At 35.2% G+C, this 24,254-nt stretch overlaps 1 protein-coding gene across 3 annotated transcripts in view; it reads right to left on the bottom strand.

Annotated features, from left to right (window-relative positions):
* Positions 1-24,254, bottom strand: part of ATM (ATM serine/threonine kinase) — a 60,004-nt gene that overhangs the window by 17,190 nt on the left and 18,560 nt on the right. For all 3 annotated transcript variants that reach the window (XM_032099319.1, XM_032099317.1, XM_032099320.1), the window contains exons 25-47: positions 24,041-24,210; positions 23,479-23,725; positions 22,771-22,889; positions 21,369-21,495; positions 19,931-20,130; positions 17,909-18,083; positions 16,127-16,291; positions 15,744-15,876; positions 13,704-13,799; positions 12,820-12,991; positions 12,250-12,391; positions 11,442-11,618; positions 10,936-11,104; positions 8,244-8,331; positions 7,735-7,890; positions 6,849-6,957; positions 5,976-6,064; positions 5,778-5,880; positions 4,870-5,018; positions 3,727-3,831; positions 3,102-3,221; positions 1,975-2,209; positions 472-639 (exon numbers count right to left, since the gene is read on the bottom strand). In XM_032099319.1, coding sequence (XP_031955210.1) covers positions 472-639; positions 1,975-2,209; positions 3,102-3,221; positions 3,727-3,831; positions 4,870-5,018; positions 5,778-5,880; positions 5,976-6,064; positions 6,849-6,957; positions 7,735-7,890; positions 8,244-8,331; positions 10,936-11,104; positions 11,442-11,618; positions 12,250-12,391; positions 12,820-12,991; positions 13,704-13,799; positions 15,744-15,876; positions 16,127-16,291; positions 17,909-18,083; positions 19,931-20,130; positions 21,369-21,495; positions 22,771-22,889; positions 23,479-23,725; positions 24,041-24,210 — 3,414 coding nt within the window. The remainder of the gene's footprint in view (positions 1-471; positions 640-1,974; positions 2,210-3,101; positions 3,222-3,726; positions 3,832-4,869; positions 5,019-5,777; positions 5,881-5,975; positions 6,065-6,848; positions 6,958-7,734; positions 7,891-8,243; positions 8,332-10,935; positions 11,105-11,441; positions 11,619-12,249; positions 12,392-12,819; positions 12,992-13,703; positions 13,800-15,743; positions 15,877-16,126; positions 16,292-17,908; positions 18,084-19,930; positions 20,131-21,368; positions 21,496-22,770; positions 22,890-23,478; positions 23,726-24,040; positions 24,211-24,254) is intronic.

Here is a 24,254-nt window from a genome sequence, read left to right as displayed (position 1 = left end):
GGGCTGTAGCCAGGTGGGGGTTGGCCTCTTCTCTCAGGTTACAAGTGACAGGACAAGAGGAAATGGCTTCAAATTGCACTAGGGGAGGTTTAGTTTGGATATTAGGAAAAATTTCTTCACTAAAAGGATTGTCAAGCATTGGAACAGGCTGCCCAAGGAAGTGGTAAAGTCACCATCTCTGTTTAAAAGGGATTTGAAAGACATGTCCATCTGGTGCTTAGGGACATGGTTTAGTTGTGGACTATGAATAATGAATTCTTACATTTGCCACTGTTACAGATTCACTCTGAAAACCCCTAACAAGATTTGCTAACACAGGCTTTTTTGCTTTCAGACATTTTGAGAGTATAAACCAGATTTAGTAATACTGCAGAGGGGCTTTTAATTTTCTTCTATGGGAAAACTTCAGAAAGTGGATTAGAATCTTAAATAATTTAGTTCTCTTAAATTTATGCATTATGTAACACATACCTGAAACCAATCTGCATCTAATTTTTTAATCATCGTTTTAAGTATATTCAGTGCAAGACTCTCTTCCTTTTTAGCCCAGAAAACCTGAGCTTCTTCTAGTTGCCATTCAGAAACTCCATTTCCATTTGGATTGTGCTGTTTGATCTGAAACATAGCTCTTTCTGGAAGCTGAAATTGAAAAAATAATCATGAACAATTCTTTAAGTGAAATATCTGTATCTCACAGAAGGTTTTGTTTTCAGACTCTGTCTCAATTTTCTCTATTTGTGCAGCATAATCTGCCCATCCAGAGCTAAGAATTTATTTGCAGCAAAGATATGAAATTATTTTTCTATATACTTACAGAAAATCCTGGTTTGCAACAAAAATAGACTAGAATCAAACCTTATAAACTCTAAAATAAAGTATCTATGTTTAACAGTTTAAATTGGAGGTAGAGAAATTCTGTAAGTGTACATACTGAAGTAATGGATTTATAGCTTAGCAATTATTATTACATGTATTACAAACATTACTATAGACCACAGAAAAATAATTTAAAAAATGACACCATCATACACCAATGCCTTCACGTGCCTACATCGACACAGGTATCACTGGTAAAGTACCATCCTCACTACTTAGTATCACAATGACAGCACAGAGAGCAAACAATGTTTTTAACAAACTTGAGGCTCTTACAGGACACTCATTGCCACAGTGTTGGTGGCTAGGCCTGCATGAGACAAAAATATCTGACATAATTTTCCCAAAAAGCTTCAGAGGCACTGAGTAAAGCTTGCAAATTCATGAAATCAAAGACAGCTGTTCTACTGGTTTCATCATTGCTCATAAAAAGAGAACCTTTCTGAAACCAAAGTTTGATTTAATTTCGCATATGTGAAGTGTTAAACACCTTTCCTTTTCGTATTTAGCTGGAACTATTTTCTGTAGAGGTCCTTGGAGGATATTGCTGCTCTGTAAATTCTTGTGGAGTTATGCACTACCTAGAACAAGCCAAGACTGCCTCTGGATCTTAAATGCATCAGCAACTGAAAAATACCACTGATACTGCAAATCCCAGTAAGTGATTCACAAAAAGAGATTTACCACAGTGCAATGGTGCTTTGAGAGTATAAAACTTTGAAGACAACACTAAATATAGAGATGCAATGAAGTTATCTCTGCAGTTTTACTCTGGAACACTACAACAGTATGATGCCAGTGAAAGCTGGATATATAAAAATGCACCAAAAAGAGAAACAGCTAGAAGAGCATTCTTCACTAAAAATGTCATTTTCGTATTATCTACCTCACAGTGGCTTACACTTACGAACAAAATTCAAAAAACATACCCATAAATACAATTTGTTAATAAATTCTACATCGTTTAAGTCTCAGATTAATTGATTATTCCACTGAATAAACTTAGAATACAGCTAATCCTTAGTACTGTTAAAAAATGAAGTTCTTTTATAAACTAAAAAACAAACATCTGTTCCTGATCTTTCCTGGAAATTTTACCTGTGTATTTTTAGCAGTTCTTGCCAGTCTAGAGAGTTCCACTAGATGTTTGGTCAGGAGGTCTTTAATACATTCTCTTTTGGTATTTTCACTCTCCTTTTCAAGCAAGATTTCCAAAATTACAGTGCGCAGAGCCATGATAGGTTCCTGGAAATGGAAGTCACTGTCTTTGAGAAGCTGGGACTGTCTCTGCCATTTCAAATAAACGTCATTCAGTTGTTGAGTAGTAACAGATCTGCAATTGTTACCAAAAGAAAAAAGACTTGTTATCAATTCTCACTAAATATTAGTGAAATGCAAGATGAGTAAAAACTAAACTGCTGAGAAAGTTCACAATTCACACTTCAAAACCAAGAAATAGTTCATAAAACCCTACAATGGTTACTACATGCAGACTAAACTGGAAGCCTTCCAGTTTTAACAAACATGAAGTACACCACCACTCAGGTGGACTACTCCTCTGTAAACATTCTTGATTAAGCATCAAAAACTTGTGTTAAAGGTCCATCAGCAAAGGGAATCACACTCAAACACAGGACTGCTTAAAAGACTGTAGGGTGACTATTAGCTACCAAACTGGTAGAACTATAGCAGAGACAATTCACTGTTAATAGCACTACAGAGATAAATACCTTCCTGTGATTAAAAAGCAATCTTAAGAATTTAGGAAGAATATTGATGGGAATAGAGGTCCATGAAGAAGATTATTCAAACTGAAACAGCTTTCAGTAAAGCTATGGATATCATTAAAGAAACGGAAAACATTTTTAGAAAAGACACTAAAAGAGGAGGACTCAGTTCCTTGAGTAAACCAGAAGCTAGGAGATATGACTGCTACCTTGGAGTATGAGGGAACTCAATATAAAGGAAAGAAAACAATTATTTAAAACACAATACTGGCATGATATCAAATAATTCAAACTAGACTGTGAATAAATCCAGTCTGGAAATAAAGAGAATCTAAAACTGTCTTCACGTAGTGAGCTAAAATCCTTGTAATTTTTAACACAAACTTTGAGATGGTGATGAATAAAATCTGTTGAGGTCATTTGAAGTTTTGTGCTATGCTTGATTACTAAAAATCCTGAAAACTGAGAAAGTGGTGTTACACAATCTTAAGAAATCACCTGGAGAACAGCAGACCAGCATTTTCCAACTCTCCAATTAGCTGTAGTCTGCAAAGGGTTGGATATAAGGAATAAACAGACTCAAGACTGCCCTTGCACAGCTCTTCTACTTCATTCACTCTACGGATTTAATAGAAAAATAGTAGATTATTTTTATTTAATATCAGCAAGTAATTCCAAATATCCGTAACATAGTTTCCATACAGTGAACAGAAATTAAACAGCAAAACTCTTCAGTCTGAAGTTACTTTGTATTACCATTAAGATTTAAAAAAAAGTTTGTCAGTAAATGAAAACACAGTAAGCACACAGAAACTCCAAAGTCTGTGTGATAGCTCAGCTAAAGAAGAGCACTCAGCACTGGAATCCACTTAAGAGGACTACAAAGTAAGGGATGTGTAGAGGAAATGTATCTTCAACTGGCACACAAATTATATATGTACAGATGACAAACTGAAGTTAAAAATTTTAGCTGAAGTCTGGAAGTAGTTTTTATTCCATGCATGAGTCATTATTTGAGCCCATAAAACCCCATGATAGTCTTTCATGCATAACCTGTGATTATAAACACATACATTCTGTCCATCTCTCTCTAACATCACAGTATTTGCATACAATTTGTTACCTGGCATCTTTAAGACTGTCATGGAAAGCAGAGAATTCCTTATCTCGTAAAGACTGAAGGGCATCATACAATGATTCATGGTACCCTGGACTTCCTGCTTCATCTCTAACAAATAAAACAAAAGTAACAGAATAAAATGAAAACCATATTTCTCTACCAAGAAGTCAATTTTGTCTTTGTGACAAATTGTTTTAGTTGTACATTTTCTGCAATTGGACAGATCGCTGTTTTGCATGATAAAAAAATTGATGCAACCCTTTACATTTTAAATTAATTTAGTGTTTTATAAATTCAAGCTGTTCTTGAATCTTGAATCTTATTCTAGCTCACCCATACCAAGTTTGTTCTGATCATGGCATGGCATATGCCCTTCAACAGGCTGCTTGTGAAGTCCTCCAGGTGTGTCTAAACCATGATCTTAAGACAGTGTAGGAGAAGGGAACGAGCACACCAAGAGTATGTTCCCCATCCTAATGTAAGAGTCTTAGGAGAAAAATTCTCCTGACTACTAAAAATTGATGCAGAAGGAGTTACAGAAGACCCCATAATGTGACTCTTTTTTTTTTTGCTTTTGCCAAAACATAGTGAGTCTATTCTGTATTCCTAAAATGTGCAATGATGCAGCTGTACCAAGAAGGGACAGAGTTCACACCAGATCCTGGTCAGTCATACCAAATAACTGCTGCCAGGCATCCAGCAGTATCCTCTCTTCAGGAAATTATTCCTTACGAGGGAGTAGCCATGAATCAATACTGGTGCTTACTTATCCAGGACTTGATAACCTCTTGTGGCTTACTGAGCAGTATTTTCCCTATTTTCTTATAAATTAGATACTAAAAACTATCTATCCCTCTCCTGTACTCAAGATACATCTACTATGTGAGTCAAAAATTAAAAATTTCAGTTTAGAGCTACAAACAATCAAAAAGAAGAATCACCTGTGTACAGCTTCCCAGGAAAAGAAAAGCAATGGGCATACACACCAGACAAGTCTAAGTGAAAAACACTGCTTTTCAATTCAGTGATTAAGACGAATTAGGTGACCTGCTTCACAGGGACTATATTCTAATCTTGCCTTTTCAGCTTGGATCTGACCCCATTGCCTTTTACTTAAAGAACTAGCAAAAAGATAAGGTGGTTTACTTGACAGAAGAGATGTGGCTCCACTGCATATTCCTCCATGCTGCTTGGTAGCGTATTTCCCGGAGTTCTGCACACCACTCAGTGTTTTCACGTTCCAGCCCTTTTAAGTACATGGAAAGAGTGTGGCAAAGCCCAAAATTCTGCAAAGCCTGGAATTAAGAAAATTACTCAAAATTGATTTTCGTCCTTTATTAAACTGAACTAGTATTGTTTTAAGGGCTTCGTTTTACTTTAGGAAACAAAGAACCCTTTGCAGGAACCGTAACTATTTCTAAACTGTACACTACATAAGATGAAAACTTTTTAATAAAACTACTAATCACAGTATTGATATCTGCAACTAATACTGCAACTGATACTAAATAATTTGTGGTAAGAAAATAAAAGTACCATGTGAAAATTAAATAACGGAAAACACATACATACCTGTGCTACATTATTATAGAACTGGTATAAACATTTTTAGGCTAAAAAAGCAACATATTTAAAGGTTGAAAATAACATAAATTATTTTTATCTATTGTATCAGAAAAACCATGGTTTCATACTGGAGAGGTTTAAAGAACAAGACAGCAAAAATAACCAATTACATTACTTTCTATATCCTGTCACTTTAGGAGCTGGCCAAAATCTGGAAAAATATTAAATATACTTATTTTTAAGTATTTCAGAAAATTCATTACCCATGATGGGGATTGTGAGTGACAAGAGGTCTAGGAACCTTAATGTTTTCAGAACAAATATTGAGTTGTCTTACATTACACAGCTTGGATGCCTATGACAAAGGGCTAGATTTAATGAACAAAGAGATCACTTTCAGTCCTAAAACAATTTCAGACTCACTACAAATGATTCAATATGATGAATATCAATTCTTACACTCATTTCCTCTTATAAAATAAGATTACCTCTATTATTCCTGCCTGGCGAGTAGATGGAGAGAGGCTTGTCTCAAGGTCGTATGTTACAAGGGCTTTCTCCCACACTGCTTCATGCTCATATGTTCTTATCCTGTTGTAAGTGAAAAAGAAGTTTTCAATTTAAGTTCCTTACTAGTAAATGAAAGCAACGCCTTTAAAGAACATAAGAACACGAATAAATTATACCGTGCTAATGGCTGTAACATTCTTCCTCCACCACAGCCATAAAGACTGTCAGGTTCTCCAATGCTTCTATAGATGTCCATGAGAAGGTCCTAGAATATGCACCACAAGACAAAGAATTACCTTTTTTGGAGCCAGCTCCAGTTAGTTTTATATAAATTGTATCAGTTTACAAATGTTTTTACAGGCAACATCATTGCTTAATTTTCCTTTATGCAGTATCTGAGCCTGCTATCATGACAGGAAAAAAAAAGTTATGCAGTCTAGCCAAACTCTTCAGGACTACCTATTTTAATGCTAATTTATTTTTTAAAAATCCAGGATGGGGCCTTAGGTGGACTAGTTGAAAAGCAAAAGGCAATAGTACTGCATGAGCATTAGACACATCAGCTATGTAATGCATCTTAAAAGTTATACAAGCACAGTTCTGGAATAATGAACTTTGGAAAGAAGTAACTTAGACAAGGCTACTGGATCAGATTTGATACATCAAATAAACTTGTGGGAGATAATACTACTTCAGTTTTGATTATTACAACTTCTACATCACTTGCTGATTTTTAATGAACATATATCTGTGACAAAACAAACTGAAAAATATTTGCCTGGCTACCACCCTGAAGGCAACTATTTTGGGAAACAAAGTCTGCTTTGCTGTGATTTAAAACTTGCCAGTTAGTTAGTGTTTCAGGTGAACAAATACTCAATTTAATTTGTCTGGAAGGCCACTGAGTTCACTTTGAATTCAAGCATGAGGAGAACTTTAAAACACATTTTTGAATTCTACTGGATCTACCTTCAGCTCAGATGAAACCTACTGTTAATTGTAATTATACAAGAAGGTTTGCATTCTGATTATGAAGCACACACAAGTACCTGTAAACTTATGCCAGTTTCTTCTTTACTTTTTTCATTTAAAGTAGTAATAGGTGTTCTTTGACTTTCCTCTTCAAACGTCAAACTCTTAGCTGCTTTAAAAGAAGATCTAAAAGAAATGCTTTTACCAGCAAAGTTAAATGAAATTTCATATAGAGAACTAAAGAAATTCTGAGACAAGACCCAAGAAACAAGGGGCACAAACATTAAATGCAAGACTGTCATCCTCAGGTTATTCAGTATGGCTCTCCATCAGAATGAGGAAGTGATCAGTTGAGCTGGGAATATCAACATCAAGGGATTTTAATACCAAGATGTTTTTTTGGAGAATCCCCCCCACACACCTTGTAATTTCTAATCTTTTATTAAATCAAATTGCTTTGGTGAATGCCTGAAGTGCTCTTTCCTCTGTGAAAGAATAAAAGCAATTAGTTAATGTATGTGCTTACAACCAAACTTTTGTTATATTTTCACTACCTTACAGTGGGTTGTCACAAAATCTAAACTAGTTCCAAATTTTGATCTTGATAGACCAGAAAACAAAGATAATTGTCCGTTAGAGAAGAAAGCTCCTACAAGGGTCCTTTGGCTCTATTCACACATAATTCTGGCCATCATTCTGGGGTTTCTTTCCCCCCTTGATTAACTTCTGGCTGTAATTTAACCAACAGCACAAAGAAAGTTTCTGATTACAAGTCAACATGACGCTATTTTGAGGCTTGGATCACATTCAAGGACTGGAAATACTTTCCATGTCCATACACACACCTACGGAGTATTTTTAAAGCTTCCTTGACTTTTCATATAACTAAAACCAAAACACTGCTGGAACTCACAAAACATGATCCATTTTACCAGAAATGTCAAGAAAGAGCACTCCTCCTACCTTTCTTGCTGCTTATCCCTATTTATCTTGTCTGCGTAGATTTCTGCGTAGAGCAAGGCTGTGAAGTGAGCAGCACAAGACTGTGCTGCCATAGCAACCTCCAGATAATTCAGGTCTAGCCAGAAGCTGTCATCAAAAACTGTACCTGAAACAGATCTGATTAAATAAAGACTTCAATACTGCTGTAACAGACCTTTTCTCGAACATTAAACAAAATAAATCCAATATTAACTATAAAGCTTTCCAAAGGCTACTTTTATCTTAGTCCCTGGAAAACCCATACCACAAGAAGTTTACCAGACAAAAGGGTTTTAGAAAACTCCTTCAGCATAGTTAGAACCCTTCAAGGGTAGCCATATCACTTCTGTAACAAATGCAAGGTCACTAGGGTATCTTTTCTTTTAACCAGTATGTCCTCTACCATGTTCGTTTTCTTTAACCTAGAACACCAACAGATCTTTGAACAGTCACAATTAAATAAGGCAACATTTTGAAAAGCTTGAATTCACCTCTTTTGTCTTCTCAAGTAATCAACAACAGCAAGCATGGCTCGTCGAGATACTTTATCCAAACTTCTAAAATTATGGGCTTCTTGCTCTGGGATGTATATTTCAAAGGAAAGAATATAGTGAACTTTTGTCATAACATATCCATTTACAAGATAAAAAGGTCTATTTTGTAGTCAAGAAAATAACTAAAAGCTTCTTTGAATTGCACTTCCAAGATTAAATTAATAGTTTGTCACAAAATGTATTTCTTCCCGTTACATGATGTTAGTGACATCATAGTAGTTTACACCACAATTTTATGAAACTTTGTATTATTAGCTTATGGATTCTATTTTTTCTTACAGCATTCAGAGATGAACTAACATCATTATAAAAAGCTCCATAACAGACCTCTTCCATTAGGCTTCTGCCATATAAGTTATTCCAAAGTCACAGAAATACTTCTTATTAAATTACTTCATTGCAGATTTTAGAGTGTGTATGGTTACACAAAACCCCCTACTTTCCACACACAGGCCCATACTTTCATAGAATCTATGTTTCCATGTGCTGCTTCTGGATTAAAAAAGAAAATCAGACGGCTACAGGTTGTGTTTTGGTGATTGGGTTAATAATTTTTTTATTCCTCTGGTCATTTCTGAATTACCAATTAAAAGAAGCAAGAAATAGGGAGCACACAAGCAAAGGTTTGATTACTACTACATTACAGTAAGATGCAGAAGTAGCAATTTCTCCTAAAGAAAGCAAAAGCCACATTAAAAATGTATCTGGGCATTTTGTGTGTTCCTACAAACAGAAATAAACCTGATCAGAAGCATTTAAATCTTCCATGTCCAACTGCTTGATTTTTTCCAGTTTGGATTCTGATGGTTTGGAATGAAATTTACCCAGATTTCATAGGAAGAGCTTTCTCCTTGTTTTCCCAGGGCAACAGCTTCTACTTGAAGAAACTGGCAGCTACCAGATGATTAAAATTTTTGCTTTGAATACTGATGTTCTATGACTCCAATTTTGGAATTAACATATCTTTGCTGAGTTGGCTACTGCGCCTCCCATTTACCTGTAAACGTTTGGGGTTTTTTTTCTGCTACCAGGACAGTTTTTCATCTGGAGAATTCCATTTAAAGCTTCTATATGTCTTTCTTTTTTTTTTTTTTTTTTTTTTTTTGCACTTATTGCCTCAGTAAGTATCCCTTGCATAGAATTCTTTTAGGAAAGAATTTCTTCACAGAAAGGGTGATTAGGCATTGGAATGGCCTGCCCAGGGAGGTGGTGGAGTCACTGTCTCTGGAGGTGTTTGAGGAAAGGCTGGACATGGCACTCAGTGCCATGGTGTAGCTGACATGGGGGTGTTCAGCCACAGGTTGGACTCGATGATCTCAGAGGTCTTTTCCAAACTAATTAACTGTGATTCTATGAATCACAATGTTTGAAGGAGCCTCCATCATTTGCTCACTGGTATCATTGAACTAAGTGCAAGTTTATAAAACTTGGAAAAATCCCTTCATATTTTTCTTAGAATATTTTGGGTCACTCTATACATCTGAGCATAAATTTGCGCAGTATTTTCCCTGGCTGCTTCCAGGGAAGAAATATAAAGTTGTTAATCATTCTCTATCGTACGAAGTGAAACAATTATGAAAACATCTGAGTCGTAGAAACAGCTTGTCACCTGAATTAAAAAATGTGGAAGAATATTGTTCTAGTATTTCAGTCCAGGCTAGTGAGCATCCAAAAAAGTACTTAAAAATACACCTAGCATCACTAGGGTTATTTACACCACTCTTACTAAAAAGTGCAATACTAAGGGTTCCTCTCCCTCTCTGACAACCTGAAGCTTGCATGAGTTGCCTCCAAAGAGACTGCAAGACATTGTACAGACTCATTCCTTTGGTGATTTGCCACTGAAGAAGGGAGTTAGAAGATACAGCACAGTAGGTACTGCACAAAAAATAAAACCAACCCAAAACAAAACAAAACACCACCCTAATCTGAAGTTACTGTATTTATTTCAGCTCCTGAGAAAAAGTGCATGTACCATTCCCACTGTCTAAAAACAAAAATCTTACTTGTACAAGGATTTCTGCTAACTTCAACCATAATCTAACTGTAAAGGATGTGAATAGTTTGATTAAAAGGTGCTTTTTGTTAAAATGAACTTAATGCCTTTCTCATACTCTGCTGCAGTTCTTTTGGTTACAACCTCCTTTTATTTTGCTGGAATGGAACAAGTCTTTTGTTACATTGTATAGGAATGTACAGGAAGATCATTATCAATATTAGGCAGTAGTTAAAAGAAGGGTTAGTCTTCTCCAAAGGGAAAATTCAGGTGAAAACTGCTTTTTATTGCTCTTGTTTGAGTAAGAGAGGAATTTGACTGCAAATCAATCATTTTCAAAGGCAGTCCATGACTCAGTCTTGCAGCACAAGACACTGGATAACATCTAAATTCAGCAAGTACTAAACATTATCCAGGTGTGAATAAGAAAATAAGTTAAATAGAAGAATCTTCTCAGACGCTGCCAATGAATAGCTTCAAAATTACTGGTATCTCCACTGAAAAAAAATAATTGGGCAGAAGCTTCTAAATTCTGCCTGCCCCCAAGTGCACATCATACATTTGATACTAGAAGATAGTTTTTTCACAACAAGAATCCCTTTTTTAGCTGAAACAAAAATATTATGGCATTACCTGAATCAGAATTTGGAGTAGATCTACTAGATGAGGCAAATTTGCAACAGGCTGTAAAAAACTTCTGGATATGAAGTGACAGAAGATTTCTCCAAGATTCATCTGAGTCATGAAGAAGGATATCATGAATTAGGTATGGAAGCAAAGTTTGACACAAGTCTGTTTTCACCTAGAAAACAATAATGCACAGGAGCTGCTGAGAAAGAAATGCTTTTTGGTTGTCTTTCTCAGGTTACAACCAAACTCACAATTAATCAAACTTGAGAAAGAACATGCAAACCACTCAACAGGGCTATGCTGGCATTCAGTTAAAGAAGCCATATAAAGTTCACTTATGTTTACAATTATCTTCTAAATTCTGTATTTTGAGAGCATATTTTATGAGTACCTGCAATATATGACTACAAAGGTCCTGAATTATTTAACAGCAGAAACTACTAGTTGCTATCAAGACGAGTAATTGTATTTCTTGTGCATCACAGCACACGTACAGTGATTTAGCTCACCTCACACAGTGGCTTCATTAACTGGAGAACTTCATTTTTCACACCTCCACTGTCCAATATTGAACTAGTAAGGTGCTTGATCCAGGTCTCGTGACTTTCTCCCAGAGGAATCCACAGGTTTGTGTCATCCAATCTTTCTAAAGGAGCCTCTGTATCATTGGCAGGTACTACAAGAAACTACAAGGAAAATATACATATTGCAAACAATTAAAAATTCTATGGCATTTTAAAATGCCATACTGCAGTGTACACATTAAAATATATTAACTGGTCCTTCAAATGATTAACAATATCAATTTTGTTCATGCAAATGTAAAGTTTTCCAAAGAAACCTGAAAGTATTAAAAACAAAATTTTACTGGTAACATCAACAAGGTCACATTAGGCATCACATTTAATTTACAAATGAAAAGATTGAAAATTAGGAAATATCTGATTTATGGTTAATTATGCACTTTTTTCTGACTTATTTTCCACCTTTTTTTTGCACCAAATAACACTGGAATCCTGAGAAAGAATGTATTACATTATTAATCAGATAACCAAAAATTGTCTGTCTAAATGAAACCACACAGCTTTCTAATGTCAAATTAGTAATTTCCTACATGAAGGGAAAGCTGCAACTGGTAAAATAGAAAGGAGAAACAGATGTACAAAAGCAATCAGATTTGCAATTATATTGACGCCAAATTTGGCATTTATCAAAGCCTATCTCAAATATACTTTTAAATCTGCTTTTTAAAAAAATATATATATTTCTTTTTTTCTCTACTCCATATGCCATGTATATAAGGTGTATCAGAAGTACCTTTTTCCTAGATGTTCTGAAAGGCTGTAGATAGATTAACATGGGATCAGCTTTACTTTTATAAACTTCCCAAAATTCATTGCCAGACTTGGTGGCTAATATGTTTTTCAAACAGGAAACAGCAGCAGCTCTAACATCAATACTGAAAAAATAACATACACACAACATAGTTATTATTAATTTCATTCAGGTATTTTATTTTCAAAATCACCTTTATAAATATACAAGATAAATAATTCCACAATCTATGTGTGCATCAAATCAGAAATTTTTGGAGAAGGAATATGCCATTGCACATTTTATTACAAAACAAAGCCAGAGTATTTACTCCACAGCACTGCTACCCTCTCCAGCACAGAGGAGATTCTCTGGCTTGCATTCTACTACAGAATTTCTAGGAAACATCTAAGGCTGACTGAGTAAATAATCTGACCCTTGGAGAAGCACATGGTCGGACACTAACAGGTATTAAGAACACTTCACAAGAGTTACTCTGAGGTGATCTGAACAATGTAAAACTTAATGACTACTATTTTGCTTTGAGCTAACTAAATAAGTAAGAATACTCACCAATTATCTGTTAAAGCAGTGTTTATTTGAATTAACATTATGAAGACCCACTGAAGTTTTCTATCTTCAAGTAAGTCTGCTGCTCTAGAATCCAGTGCATTTTCAGCACGCTGGAGAGCTGTGGTGGAGAAATCCATGGGACCTATTTCTCCCAAGCAACTTCCAACAGCCTCTGCAAATGCATGTAATTTTATAGTCTTTCTGTAGTCTTAAGCACATTAAAACAAGGTCTCACCCTACTTTTAGAACTGAGACTGTTATGGGTAAAAAGCAGCAAACATTTATAAATAATCACTTAAGGAGCTTTATGATTAAAATTACATATAAACAAATTTTGCAGCTGAAGACTCATAAATATCAGTTATGCTTTTTAACTCAATTTTCTAGGAGTGCCTGCAGCTCTGGGTTTTCCAGCTTATATCAGATATGTATTTTATGTTTACTTCTGTCAGAAACTGGCAAATGCAAAAGGTCAGAATCACTCATTTTCAATCCCTAAAGGGTATGGTAAGTACAAACAGTAGCCTGTGTGACCCCAAACAGTAGACTGTAACCTCAGTAAGAATTAATCTACATTTTACATAAAAGTGTGTATCAATGTGTCCCTCATTTGCTTTACAGACAAAATACTTTATTAAAATACACAACTACTGAAAAAAGGTGAAATAAAACAAAACAAAACTGACCTTGAAAATAATTTTTAACAAGGGATGTTAAATGTTCAACAGAAAGAAAACAAAATGTATTTCCCTGCTCTTTCCTTCATACTCTGCAGGTGTGTTGAAGTGGGAAGCACAGTGGGAAGAAACACTGAGAACAAGCACAGTTTCAGTCTGGTGTTTGCAATGACAGCCCTAATTTGCCTGTGGGACTGATTAACTTACCCAGCACTGCTTTTTCTCCTCTATGGTTAACTGCCATCTTGGACAGCTGCAGTAAGCTCACCACCAATTTCACTACTACAGAATCTTCTGGCTTTTCTATCATTCAGAAAGAAAAATAGATGCCAAACATGTCAGTATATTTGTAATGTGAAGTTATTAGAAGAAAACACCACTTCAGTGTCTTTTACCTACAAATATCAATATGCATTACTAATGTTGCAGCAAGTTGGTATTAAACAGTACATCAACTAAATTACTGATTTTTCTTATTCATTATGGCTTGGAAAAATGTCTGTGCATTTGAATAAGCCAAAGAATCCCCTAAACTAGAATGCACATATGCTATTATTTTCAGTGTTTTGATGCAAAAATTATAATTAAATACATTAAATATTACTATAAGTTGGTGTAAGAATGCTATTTGAAACAGTGAAGTCATACTATGTGGCTCCACTGACAGCCCTTAAGCTAATGTCATCATTCTGTTCTAAATCTGAATCCAAGGAATACCTCAAAATTAGGCTTTCCGCCAGGAATTTCTAAGAATTTGATTAGCTTTCGGTTGCCAAATTAACCTTGCCAAATTATAAACTCTCAAGATGGGTATTTCCTTATATATTTGCTCTCTGCCTGAGGTTTTTTTAAAAATAAACATTCTAAACAAAATGGTCTAGGAAAAAATATGTCAGTGTAAGGAAGAAAAAAACCAAGAAAGCAGTCCTTTTTTAAAAAGTGCTAATCAGAGTGGAAACCTGGAATTGGACTTTTTGCTTGTTTACATCTTTATAAAAATGAATACATATAATAATACATTTTAAAGTGCTTAATAGAATTTTATTATAAGGCAAAAGCAAGGCAACAGGCCCATCAAGCCTGCCAGCCCATCTCCAGCAAAGCAAGAGAAAGTACTTCTTCTCAGGTCTTGCCTGAGCACATCTTCATACCTAATAATCTCTACAAAATATGTCCAACTTGTTTTAAGGTCAGTTATGTGGTTAATCTCCACAGTAAATTGCATGGTAAATATATTTTGAAGAAATTACACGATTTTTCTTGTATAATTTAATCTGGGATTTAATTCTGGGCTTTAATTCCTTCACTATGATAAAAGCGGTAAGTACTCCCTACTTATGCTTCATCGTTCATACCAGTTCATACACCTATTCCCTACTTCATACTCCCTACTTATGCTTCACCAGTTCATACACCTCCCTCTATTTCTATTCTCTTTCCCAGTCTCACAAGGCTCTCCTCTGACGGAAGTTGCTCCACACAAGCTTGTTGCCCTTTCACTAACTCTGTTCAAACAGAGTTTGGAAACTAAAATTGTAAATGATATACAGGATGCAGGGGCCAAAATGCACTTGCACCGTGGCCTTACAAGATTACAATTCTTATCCAAATTTTACTTTGCCCTTATTGACAATTAATTACATCATCTCTTTTTATCTTCCTGTCATGCACACAAGCTGATGGAAACTTGATGTAGAGAAGAAAAGTGAAATGGTCTGGCACAATTATCTGAAAACCAAAATAGGAAGAAACTGAGTCTGGATTGAGGACTGAAATACAATCCTGGCACCTGTCAAAATCCAGCTAAACTAAATCCTACCATTTATTCTGAGAGTTTTACTTTCTAACATGCCTTTAATAAACTGAAGCTTCATTACATTTAAAAGAGTAGGGAGATTCATATACAAGGAAACTCACTAAGCAATAATAAATCAATATACTTCTACATTAACCTGGTCACTCACAATCATGCATGCCCCATGCCAAAAGCTTGAAGGGTATTTTATCCTCTCTATCATGTAACACCTCATCTAGTATTTATAATGCACTTTGCTAAAGATATTTCTGATGTTGCATGAATCATAAATGTCATTCTACTCTGCATGTGAAATTATAATATTACATTGTTAAACATACAAAAACCAAGACAAAAAATAAAACATTCAATGTCAAATTAGAATAGGGTACATCACTAAACACCTAAAACCAGGTAGAAAAGAAATAAAACACATAATCAGATATCAGTACCCTGGAAAATTTTCAGGAGATCCTTCATCTGATCTTTATATTGTTCCAACTTTTTGCGTAAATCATACAGTCCTTCAAGCCGTGTCAAGGGCAGTGAATCACAAACCCCGACTGAGAGAAAGTGATTACTTTCCTGCAAAACAACACTGTATTAAGCACATATAGCATACAAACAAAGGTAAAGAAGTGGCTCTCAGCAGTTCACAATATGGATGCAAAGTAAAAGTGGAGACCTACAAGTATCTCCGTGGCTGAAACCAGCAATAAAAAGACTCCACATGTCTCATTTAAACTTAAACTACAGTTAGAAAATAATTCTTCTGTGGAAAGTTTGCATTACAAAAAACCATTATATTGTGAGATGTATTTTAAAGTGTAATTACCTCCAAAAGAGAATATGATCCTTTACTGTATTTTATTTTCTGTTGAGCTGCTCGCAAATCTTTAAAAGCTGGATATTCAGGAAAAGGATCTAAGCTTTTGATTGCTTGGTACAGACTTTCATTATCCTTATTATCTATCACCAGATACTTCAACAAGCCTAGGACCTGAACATCAAAAGTAAACAAAAACCAAAAAAGACAAAGGAACATTTTTGAGCCATATTTCTTATTCAGGTTATAAAGTTTGTATTTCTCTAAGTTCCATTAAACTGGTAAGATGATTTATTTACACTGTTAAAAGCTGTAAGATGTTTAGAGGCTTGGGGAAATCACAGATATATTGTAAAATGGTGGGGTATTTTTGCTCTTCCTCCTCCCAAACAGAAATCAAAGCTTTTACTATCACAGCCTGCAGTTTTATTCTGTCCTTTGATTAAGCTGATTTCAAATGCTGAGATTCAATATCATCTCTATGATATTCACAATGATTTAACAACACACTGCACCCAAGTAGTTCTGGTGTAATATATTAGGACTTTATTGTTCTTACCAAAGTGCTGGTAATTTGAAATTTAGACAAATGCCTATATGTCATAACTTACTACCCAAATCACTGAACTCTGGCAGAATTTGTATAACAACATATCTACAACTTGAATAAATGCTTGTCAAAGAGGTGCTATACCTTCTTTGGAAAAACACTGCTTTTATGCTTTACTTAAAAATCAATGCAACTGGATATTCAATCCAAGCACCTTTGAGGAGTTTTAAATCTAAATGATGAGGGTTTTATTTGAAGACTTGTATTTACCTGAAAATTATCAACTAGTCTCCATTCAATGCTAGAAGAAAAAATAAAAAAGAAGAAACTGAAAAGTGATCCCTAGAAGGTGGGCATCCCTGCAGGAGTATGATATGAGAAGGTTTCATGTTTTACATCAGTTCCAATACAGAGAAATTTCTGTCCTCCCCACTTTTTTCCTGCCCAGGTATACCCTGACATGTTGCCTTTGCAGATGTGCATGTGCAACTGTTTACATAGAGATATTGTAAATCTGATCACAATCACGAAGCTGTGAAACAAGATTGCCAGGCTATTTTCAGCTGGATCACCACAGCCCTCCAGGTGAACTGGAAGTACAAGGAGGAGGACAGCGTAGGGCTACAGTGCAACCATGGAGATGCCTGTGGTACAATGGAATCAGATTAAGCCAGAAGGCAACATGAGGACTGAAGTGGAACAGGCACACTCTTCTCACCTACAGCTACCGATTTTAAGTCTCTGAATCTTCTTATATTTTTAGCCCCAGCAGAATGCACATAAAAAGCAACACCAGAGGGAAAACAATGCTTGTCACACAACAGAAACTGCTTTGTTTCCTTTTTTAAGGCCTGTGCGCTACATTTCTTTTTAATGATAATTCGTTAAATAAACAGCTCAACTACTGAAATCTATTCTCTGCACACACTTCTTCTTTGTCCTTTAGACACCTTCTCATACCAAAGCTCTTCATCATATTTCCCATGAAATCATCCACAGTTTTTCAAGGAATTGCTTAGCTACTTGATGTGCTATTTGGCAAAACAGTAGTACCAAAAGTGAAATTGCATTTAAAAAAATTAAAGGCATAGTATTACATCCCAAATAACAGTTTTTATATAAATCTCCAAAGCATAGGAAAAAGGAATTAAAATTGAGCATGAGTATAGATAGAGCCTTAAGAACAGTGAACATGAACTGGAAAGCTAACAGGTAAGGAATAAACGGCAACACAAAACTACCTGCTCCTGAATCTGAGACTGGTCCATGGCAAGAGGTATTAGGGTTCCTACAATAACATGAAGGTGGGTCTCCAAAGCATCGCTGCAACATGTAACTGCTGTGTGGCAAACATGATGCAGAAGATCACAGCAGAGTGAAAAGCTGCGCATGGATATGTCTCTGACTATGATGGGTCTGTCACAGGAAACAAAGCGAAATAGAAGAAACACCAATTGTCACTGTCTCAAGTATCAACATTTTATACATCAGGGAATAATATGGGAAAAGGAAAAGAAAACCAGGAAGAATTTATTCCAAACTTTACAATTTAATAACTCTGTCAATCAGCTCTAAAGACTTATCTCAGGAGACACAGAAAAACTGAAACACACTGAATTTGACTGATCACTTTAGAAAACGGAATAAAACCTTGTAGAAAAATATATACCAAAGAGAAAAAAAATCCCCAAACAGGTTTTAGATTATTATTTGTCAGGACAATCTTGACAGAAGCAGAACAAAGTGGGAAACATGCTCTCTGAATCCTTCTCTATCCAAAATGACCATCAGTTTAAAAAAAAAATTAGGTTATAAAGGACACCTGGAGATTATCTAGTCCAGCTTCCCCCCTGAAGCAGGGTCAGCTTCAAATTCAGATCAGGTTCTCAGGGTTTTGTTGAGCTGAATTCTGACATATTCCTTGGATGGAGAACCAATAGCTTCCCTGAGAAACTTGCTCCACTGTTTGACTATTCTCACTGTGAAAATCCTTTCCCTTACGTCCAACCACAATCTCCCACACTGCAGCTTGCTGGGTGCTACCCCTTGTCTTTTCACTGTGCACTTCTAAGAAAAATCTGGCTCTACCTTCCCCACAAGGAATCTTCCCCTCCAGAAATTGGAGAAGAGAAATTAGATCAACTCAGTTTTTCCCCCCTGGGGTCTTCCACTCAAGCCATCCTGGTTTGTCATTCATTATCTCTTATAAGACTCAAGGGGGGAATGGCTGCTTCCTTCAGCTTGCTGGCCATGCTCCTGCCAGCACGGCTGAGTACACGGTCAGCCTGCGGTGATAAAAGGTGAGCTGCTGACTCATCCAGCTCCTCTTCTAGACAGACCCCAAGCCTGAACTCATGATGGGATATCCTGGTGATAACCATGGTGGGATATCACCCGGGATATTCCACCCTAGGTGAGAGACTTAGGGGTTGCTTTTGTTCAGCCCCACAAGGACCTGTCGTCCCACCCCTGTAGCTAGGTGAGGTCCCTCTGAACGGCAGCATTGCTCTCCAGTGCCTCAACAGCCCCACCCCAGCTCAATGTTCAACACAACAACTCATCCCATAATAATGCATTTACCATAAAATCCACACATCTCTTCAATATCTCAGGGTATGAAATGCTTCAAACCAGCCAAGCAATCAATTTATACATAAACTCAGAGACATTTATGCAAATAACTGTCTGTGAAACCCAGAGTTAAAGCTCAAATAAGAAAATACCTGTAGCCTTCTTTGTAAAAGGCAAGAATCCTACTTAAATTTTAGCCTGATAAAGGACCAGTTTCCTCAACCTGAAAGCAAGCTAAGATAACATGCAGCAGTTCTCACTTTAACATTCTCACCAGTGAGTACCTAGCAATGTCAACACTCCAATTAACTCAATAAGCGCATTTTATTTGACATGTGCTTACTTTGCCCCTAACTCCACGCTTTAAATTTTTCTCCCATATGCTTTAAATTCCTAAACACCCTGCCATCAAAATCTCCCAACACTGCTTATTCCTACAATTTGATAGCCTATTACAGATACAAAACCTGCAGTATAGCAAACATCTAAATACAAGGCTAGCACAGATTAGTCCATATTTTAGTAAGAGTTCTAGGTTTAAATTCTGAAATTATAAAAGAATAGTGATTTAATTTTTAATTTTAGCAAATTCTAACTAATTTTACTGATTAATTAACATCTCCTAGCAATATCAAAATGTAAGTTTACAGAAGCCAAGGAGCACAGACAGAAGATCTAATTACTTTCTTTACCTGCTATTGATGTGGTGAATCAGGGTGTAAATTACATCTCGGAGGACAAAAGCCCAGGCTCCTCCTAAACTGTCCTTGATCTCTTTAAGTAACAGACCAACAAACAAGTGATAGATTACGAGAACTCTGTGTTTCTTATACATGTTTTTTGTATCTGATGCATGCTTACAAAGAGCTAGAAGGATTTTCTGGAACGAATCCTAAAAATGAATAAAATAGGAGTAAAAAAATTATTCATAATGTCAATACAGATATCAAGAAAAAACTTTAAAAACCTAAAACCTAACATTGGCAAAAATGCTTCATTATTTTTATTGCTTTAAACAAACAAAAGACCTACAGAGAAACCAATTCTCCAAACAGGACAATAAGCCACATACCTCCTAATTTTCCTTTTTTATTCCCCCAACATGTGAAATGTTATGTACATTTTTCAGAAAGCCAAACAGTTATGGCAATTTTTACCAAGAGGAAAAACATCAAATAAAAACCATTGAAACATCAGGTAAGGATTCAACCTGTATTTTTTCAAACATAATGTTCATTATGTTTGAATGGTGCAAACTGCACCATTTCACAGAACACAGCACTATAGATTGCAACTGTTAAAACTGTAAACTTAAAAAAAAAAGTCATTTTAAAACACTAGGCAGGTTGTGTAACATTTTAAAAAACTTATTCCACTGTCTGGCAATACTAACTTTTACACTCAAAAGATTTAGCTAAAACATGGTTCAGTAAAGTTTTTTTCTTATTTTTAGATTATTTATAAATAGGCCAAGTAAATTGTTGACAACATACGCAATAACACAGCGTAACTTTAAAAAGATACATTTCTAAGAAACAATGTTAGAAGACAGTAATATGTTTATGATTTATTGCAGGGCTGTATAATTTCCTATGTCTTCATATTTGCCTTTAACAAATGAAAATCAAGTGTCAAAAAATATCACTGAGTATAAAATTTAACACTGTCAGTAAAAGTAAGCAAGTTTTATATTTTAATTGTAGGCTGTATTTAGTTAAAATTGACCAAATATAATTATTTTAGAACATTCTTCAGACATGTGACAAATATGCCACATTCTAAACCATGTCCGGTACACAGAGATTTCCCCAATCTTTAAAATAATCCTCTTTACTTTGCGTGTATTATATAATGTATATAATTACATAATTTATGCACTTATATAAGACATATTGTATAACACGTATATTATAATAATTAATAAAATAATATAATTATATAATGCACTTAACTCTGTCCCTGAATTAAGGACATTTCCCATTTCAGAAGGCAAACAAATGAACAGAAAAGGGTCTAAGGTGGTTTATTTTCCTCACATAGAAATGATGAAAATGTCTAATTTGACTAAGAGGTACCCATAATAGAAATTTTGCATTCTACAGAAAAGTAAAATCATCATTACATACTTACAGGGCTTTTAGAAAGAACTTCTACAATACTTTTTAATTTGCTTTTATGACAGTTGCTAATATAGTCCAAGGTTGCCTTAATCACATAAGATGGAAAATGAGGAGGATTAGGAGCAGGATCCAGTTCCCTAAATGAATAAAAAGGATTTATATTTTTCTTCTCAAAAATCAAACCACTTGTATCTAATACAGTAAGTCTTAATGAATAAACACATTAATTCCTAGAAAATATTTTCTGCTTTCAGTAAGAAGCACCAAAAGCATCCAGAAAAGTGACATGCACCTTATTTTGTAGCTGCTTGTTGTCCCTCTATGGCAGCTTTCTAAACTGTACTTTCTTAACATCCTTTTTTTTTTTTTTTTAAAAGATAATTTGTCTCATCTAAGGTATTTAGTACAAAAATCTAATTACAAGTCATGGGTAAATCTTCTGCATTTTGTAATTGTGGGAACAATTTGGCTGAGAAAAAAGCAATCATGAATCTTGACATAAAAACAGGGTAGTGAGGTCTTCTGGGACCTCAAAAAGAAAAGAAATGCATCATGGTAGAAATAAAAGTGCATAATCTAAGTTTCATCACTCTTATTCTTACCATTTCCTTCTTAGAAAGAAGAGCTTTGTCTACAAGCAGACACCACAGTCTGTTAATAAACTCACTACAAAAAAACTTTTAAAGAGTTCTTAAATCCTCAGCTGTTTAACTTTTGGCAGATTTTCCCAGAAATGCTTTGGTTTCTTTCAACTTAGTATTTTTACAATAAAGGTATCTTCTTCGAGAACTTTAAAAAATGCAATGTTTTTCCAAAAATTTCTATCTGAACATAAAAATCTGGAAAATTATTAAACAAATAGGGATATTTTAGGACAACAACAATGACTGAAAAGCTAATAAACTTGAAGACATTTATGGCACTAGACTATTTCTATTAATTAGGAATTTGTTTATTTGACATTGCTTAACCAATCTCCTTACCAAAGACAAGATCTGCCACTACAAGAAACAGTTCACTTTACCTCTCTGTGACTTCTAGTTATTAAAGACCATTAAAAGAATCACTTTAATTTAGAGACTAAAACCTGACCAATTTAACAGAGACAGCAGTCCATCCAAACCTGAACTAATCTAAACTGGCAGTGCCACAGCAGTCCAGCTCATCAACACACAACAGCATTCGCTTGCACACCGTTCATTCCTTCCATTAGCTGCAGTATTACAGAGCTTCTCCTCCCTGATCTTGGGGAGTAACTACACAAAGGCACAACTATGATGTATCATTACTAATGACAGTAAATCCTTCAGTTCTCAGCTTCAGAGTTACCTCTTCTTATGCCTGAAGCACACATTCTAATGCACAATGTTACACAAACACACTCAGCATTTAGAGAACCTACAAGTTCATACCTTATGTATTTACTTAGATGAGACCCTCCTTCGACCGTGGTACCAGCTGGTTCATGTAAGGTCATCAACAGTTCAACCACAATCTCTGGCAAGTTATTATGAGATAAATTGTCAATTTGCTACAAGAAGAAAAATAGCATTTTAATAAGAAAAAGGTATTTCAGCCAGAATTATTTCTTTGGCTTCTGAGAAAGCCCACTTTTCCTTGTCTAGATTCTCTATTTGTTCCATTATCCATGGCATACAATTCATTCATAAATTAAGCCTGGTTAAGCTTCTCTATGGCAGTCACAGGTAGAACAATTTGCTTTCCTACAGTATATAGAAAAAAGATTATGTTTCCTTTTACTTCTAGTTCCAAACACAGAGTCTGCCTATGGAGAAGATGGTTCCTCATAAAGCATTAAAAAATATTTTAAGAGGAAAATGTGACAGATATACGACAAAGAAACTCAGGGTTGTATAATGAATGTTAAAAATTTTTTTTTTGCACTCTGAAAAAAATTATACCTCAGTCAACTGTTGGCCTGAAAGTTTCTATTGAATAGCTACTTGAAATCCTCGGGATAAAAATTGGCTAGCTTGAATTAAAATACAAATTTGTACCTATAAATTTGAACAATTTACGCTTACATAATACATAAATGTTTCTTTCTGGTCTGTTAAACACCACAGAACTCAATTTACACATTTTAAATGGATACCTACCTGTTTTCCTAAGCAGTTTTCATCCTTAAGCCTGTCGTAGACTTTAGAAGCCATTTCTCTTTGCTCTGCTACTTCACTCTTTCCATGGCTTTGATAGACAAAGTATGGGAGGATATTGACAAGTAACTTTGGAAAACAGTCTGCCAGAACTTGTCTCCAGTCTTTTTCAATCTTGTTGGCAAGTGATTTCACATCTTCAAACTGACTTCTAATCACCAGGTGTGGAACCAGAACTTTGTAACAAGACCTACACATAGCAAATACATTTCCAAAATGTCCTTAAATTACTTTTTAAAAAAACCTCGAGCATCTTAGAGCAAATACCATTCCTCTACTGTATAACTAAACTTATAACCACTGTTTAGCTACTGCTACACACACACACACACAAAAAATCTTACCTGCATAAATATAATACACATGATGCTTAGAATACATTTCAAAAGTTCTCAATACATCACCTTACAACAAAATTCTGATTAATTACTATATTTAGCAATTTGAGACCCAGTGTCACAATTCTAAATAAAATCTAAGTAATGCTTTTATATAGCAAACTTACCTGTAGAACTCCTCAAGGCTAGTATAGTTCAGAAGAACGTAAGGAAAAGCAGACAGGCTATATCCACTGTCATTTATTTTCAGCCACTCCATCACCAAATAGTCTAAATGGGATGTCATGAAGTCTTCTATACTTTTATAGCCAAAAATGTCAGATACTTTTTTCAAAACCTGAAATGCATGAATTAAGATCGCGAAAATAGTGTAGAGAGTAC

The sequence above is a fragment of the Corvus moneduloides genome, chromosome 2 (genome assembly GCF_009650955.1).
Source record: "Corvus moneduloides isolate bCorMon1 chromosome 2, bCorMon1.pri, whole genome shotgun sequence".
NCBI lineage: Eukaryota > Metazoa > Chordata > Aves > Passeriformes > Corvidae > Corvus > Corvus moneduloides.
Note: the sequence above shows the minus strand (reverse complement) of the source record. Positions and strands in the feature narration are given on the sequence as shown.